A 4,938-nucleotide genomic window follows, 5' to 3' on the forward strand; every position below is an offset into this window, starting at 1 on the left:
ATTTTATCAGAAATTTTTCTTTTGGGAATCACGCCTTAATTAGTTAATCAATTTTAAGAAAATCACATGTCTAGTCTAGCATATAATTAAAAAGGAGGTTAAATGTATTATTATAATGTTAAGTAATTAACTACAAGATAATTTATGTTTCAACTTTCAAGTTCTGGTTTGTCCCGAAATATGTGCAGAGAAAAACAACCAGATACTCCCTCCGTCGTGTCGTCTCAGAATAATTGTAGTTTTACTCTTTTTGAAAAAATATTCAAATTTATTGATATTCTCATTTTTCAATCAGATATTAAAATATTTATTTTAATTTTATTTTGTAATAAATGATATTATCTTTAATGATTTAATAGTATATTTATTGAAATTGAAAAAAATAAGAATATTCTAATAAAATTATTTTCTAATAAATATTAATTATCTTAAAATACTTACTTTTTTATTTATATAAAAAAATCTTAAATATCAGTTGTTTTGAATCGAATGAAATATCCAGTAACTCATAGAGCAAAGTTTTGCATTGAATTGCTGGTCATCAGGGCATACATGGAGAAAGTTTGCATGATTTGTTACTATTATCTTCTCTCTTTTCCTTTTCCTTTTGTTTTTTCTTTCCCTATTACCAAAAAAGGGATCAGCAGGCTCGTTAAATGCATGCGTCGTATTTTGAGAGTGGGTTTGAGTCTCCTATTCTAGTAGAGCAAACTTTCTCTCTTTTCAGTGTTCAAGGAAGCATGCATGATATGAGTTGGTAGAAAAATTGAAGAAGAGCATCATCATAATGAGAGTGCATGATATAGGTTAGAGTTAGAGGGTGTATGCTGTTCTTTTTTAGAGGAATCACTCATTTCTTAACATAGAGGCAAGGAACCCAACAAAATGTTACATGTCATTGTCAAAGCATTCAAAAGGCGTGGGTGGAAGAGATGGCCATTGATAGTTACATGTGTATTATTCATGAACTTGCATACTCATAGCTCATCACTAGCAACGTGGGGTTGTTACAGTTACCAAAGAGGTTAAAGTGTACATGCATTAGGAGAGAAATTTAGTTGAATATCAATATTGTGTGATATGATTAACAGATAATTATGTCCTTTTTAATTATGTGGATATTGTATATGTATATGGAATAATGTCTCTTAAGAGATATCAATTTTTTTTTAAAATGAATCTTGGTATCTTAAGAGATTAATTCTTGACTTTTGATTAAAGATACTTAGGATTCATTCAAAAGAGAAAGTTGAGGGGTAAGTTAAACTTCCAAAAAAGAAATATATATATATATATATATATATATATAACTGCAAGGGAGAGCATTGTGACATGCATATGGTCTCTTAACATTTGCGTTTGTGGGGCTAAAAACTACCAAAAGATCTTTAATTTCTTCTCTGACCTGACCCTGCCACGCTTTGCAGAAGCATCCACGAGCTTTTTCAATAGGCCAAGGTACCTTTTTCCCCCCTCACTCTCTGTCCATCAATTCATTTGCTGTAAACCTTTTGAGCCATGTGATATACCCTCACCTCAAAGTTGAATAAATCACTAGATGAATGTTTTCTAGTAGTTTGTGCTTTTACCCTCCTTGTACAAAAAAAATACTATTCTGCATGTTAATTCTTCTTCAAAATTTGAGTTCTCATGTAGAGGATATCATCAGTTAACTTATACCAATCTACTGATTTACCCTTTATCATATCCTTTTTACTCTATGTAGATGAAGAGCAGATAGATAAAGATTACCATAGGTCATCACATAAAGAAGCATGAGTAATTAACTTAAGCTTTTTGTTTGTATATATTCATTCATATGGCTTTGTGAGTGGGTAAAAGGAATCTGAAAGATTGCAATTGCAGGTGTTGGCATTTTGGGACCATCAGCAGTGGCAGAATTGTCACAATTCAAAGCCTGTGGACAGCTGCAGCAGATGAAGGACTGCAGGCAACTATAGTTAAGAGCAACAGCAAGTAAAGCAAAGTGTGTCTGCTTAAAGAAAACCTATGAGAAAACAAACCCTTATATGAGAAATAAATAAGAGAGCCCCATATAGGAAGAAAAAAGTGAGATAATTTGAAAAAAGAAAAAAAAAACTGGATTTCAGTGGGAATCAGCATCAATCACTTTTATTTTTATCAATGTTAGTCATTTATTATTAGTTTTTTTTTAGTAACGGAAATCAAACTAAGACCTTTTCCTTCCAACCTTCTCCTTTTTATCACCAAATCAACGTTATAACTCAGCATCAACCACTAAGCCCTATACAAAGTGCGCATGACTCACAACAACAAAACTTGATCAGCACACACAACACATCTCATTATCAAGTATCTCAAAACCAACATCAATATTATGCTGAAGGCATAACAAGTAGTTCCCACCTACTTTGAACCAAGCCAAAAACCACACAAAGCACAATAGAGGAGGAACAACAATCACAAAGGGCATGAGGACCAATGTAGGAGATATTGTTCAAGTAGAAGGAGGGCACATTGTTAGGTCCACAGGTAGAAAAGATCGCCACAGCAAGGTGTACACATCGAAAGGGCCACGCGATCGTCGCGTTAGACTCTCGGCACACACAGCCATTGAGTTCTATGATGTTCAAGACAGGCTTGGCTATGACAGGCCAAGCAAGGCTGTGGACTGGCTCATCAAAAAGGCAAAGACTTCCATTGACAAGCTTGCTGAGCTTCCTCCTTGGCATCCACCTACTAATCATGAGGAAGAAGAGCAGAATGATGCTGCAGGATCAAGTGGAGTCATAGCCATTGAACAACAACAACAGCAACAGCAGCAGCAGCAGCAACAACAACAACAACAACAACAACAACAACAACATCAACAGCAACAATCAGAGTCTTGTGGTTACAACTTTCAGCTCCAAAGGCAATTGGGAGCCTTCATTTCAACACATGTTGACACTGACCACATCAATTTCCAAACCAACAACAACAACTCCTCAGAAGATCTTGGCCTATCCCTCCATTGCTTCCAAGACCACCCTGGCCTTATTCAGTGGCAATCACAACAAGAAGGTGCAAATCAAACACCTCCTTCAAATGAACACCAAATCCAGCAAACCCCTTTTGCCGGATCAACCCCAGTTGGGTTTGAGAACCATTATCAAAGAAGTGTGACTTGGAACAATGAAGCAACAACCACAGATCATGTCAACAGGTTGGGGTTCTTATTCAACTCACAGCCTTATGCTTCAGCTTATGCTCAAAGTGGGGGGACCCTTCAGTCCAGTTTTTCATTTCCAATGACTTCTTCCTCTGAGCTTCACAGGCCTCAGCCAGTGAACCAACCTTCTTCAATCTTTGGCAGCAGGTTTGTGTCTGATGGATTAGCTGGTTTCTGCATTCCAGATAGAATTCAAGGTGTGGAAGAGAATCATGGAGTTGCTTCCAATAGGCCTTCTTCTTCTCCTAGTTCTATCCACTGACCCCAAACTAAGCAATGCTTTAGTCTTCCTTTCAGGTATTCCACTCATAATAGAGTAATGTTATATCTTCTTACAGTATAGTTTTAAATTGCGGTTGTGGTGAGCCAAAAAACCTTTAAACTGTAGACAATTGCGGGAAAATGCGACTAATGCAGTTGCAATTACGGTAGTGATACGATTGTGGAATTTCAAAATATTTTGACGTTATGACCGCAATTACAGTTGCAGACCGCAATTTAAAACCAATTCTCACAAATCTTCCTACTACTTTATATGAAGAAAGTATTAAGTGAAAACGTGTTCAGTACTTATTATACAAAGGAAGTAGAAGGACTAGTTGGAAGATGTTGCAAGAAGATTTAAAATTGTTTATTAGCAATTTCCTCTGATAATATTAGCACAGTTGTCATATTTTGCTTTTTATGGAACAAAAAAAACTAGGCAAAGCAATTTCCCATGTAAAGCTTCAAATCAAGTAACAAAGCTATTCATCCCCCTCCCCAATAAACTACTCTGTTAAATTTCTCTCATGCATCTTACTATATGCAGGAGTGTTCTCTACCAGATTTGAAACCGAGTGAAGATTCAATAGGCACATTGTTATGATCTACAAAGATTTCCTTTCAATTTGGCTTTCCTTTTTTTGGCTTTTAAATTTAAAGTTAGTTCCCTTGATTCAACCCTTGCTATCTATATGTATAATTTTATATTGATGAAAATGACCTTGTGCTGAATTTGGTTTTGTAGTCCTCTCACTGTATTGTGAATGTTATTTCAGAATAACATATTTCATCTGATATCTACATGTCCATTCTTGGCAAAGAATCACATCCAAAAAAACAGAATCTCAAGTGATTTGGACTTGTTCTCTCTTGTGATAGGAAGATAATATGACTTCCCTTTGGCTTGCCCCTCAAGTACATAACCTTTAATGAAACATTTTGGAAGTCAAACATTTCCTTAAACCATTTGGCAGTAACAGTATATATTTGTGTGTCAGCTTCAAGTTCACTCAACAGTACACTACTATCATTGAAAACTATAAATTCCATATAATGTATGCAGATTAGTTTTTATTTCTGACATAAAAGGGCTGACACCCCCTTTGAATTTTGCATGTTACTAAGCTTTGAGAAGTAGTTTCTTGAAATTCATCTCTTTTTTCTTCCTTTTTTTGCTCTTTATTTGTACATTATTCATACATGTGGTTGTTGAAGCTAGCAACAGAAATAATGGTCAGCATCCCTCATGATGAGTACACCCTACACATAACTGTAGGCTTCAACAGCATATTACAATGAAACTATGCGACTTAATTTACCGAAGAAAAGTTAAACAATAATAAATTTGAAGACTCGGCGTTTCAGGCTATTACTAGCTACCTATACATTGTTTATAGTGTGTTAATGTCGCTCTTTACACAAAAGTCAGGGTTGGCATGTAGAGCATAGGAATATGAATGCTGAATGCTGATCCTACAATT

At 35.4% G+C, this 4,938-nt stretch overlaps 1 protein-coding gene across 2 annotated transcripts; it reads left to right on the top strand.

Annotated features, from left to right (window-relative positions):
• The first annotated feature begins 1,318 nt into the window (after positions 1-1,318).
• LOC100782826 (transcription factor TCP4) lies at positions 1,319-4,605 on the top strand. Of its 2 annotated transcripts, XM_006582227.4 has the most exons (4): positions 1,370-1,458; positions 1,727-1,779; positions 1,867-3,490; positions 4,005-4,605. In XM_006582227.4, exon 3 carries the CDS (start codon positions 2,454-2,456, stop codon positions 3,453-3,455), a length of 1,002 nt encoding a protein of 333 aa, XP_006582290.1. In that variant the 5' UTR covers positions 1,370-1,458; positions 1,727-1,779; positions 1,867-2,453; the 3' UTR covers positions 3,456-3,490; positions 4,005-4,605. The 2 variants fall into 2 exon arrangements, with proteins under 2 accessions (XP_006582291.1, XP_006582290.1); XM_006582228.3 differs by lacking the exon at positions 1,727-1,779 and having other exon boundaries at positions 1,319-1,458.
• The last annotated feature ends 333 nt before the right edge of the window (positions 4,606-4,938 follow it).

Source organism: Glycine max, chromosome 6 (genome assembly GCF_000004515.6).
Source record: "Glycine max cultivar Williams 82 chromosome 6, Glycine_max_v4.0, whole genome shotgun sequence".
Taxonomy (NCBI): Eukaryota; Viridiplantae; Streptophyta; class Magnoliopsida; order Fabales; family Fabaceae; genus Glycine; species Glycine max.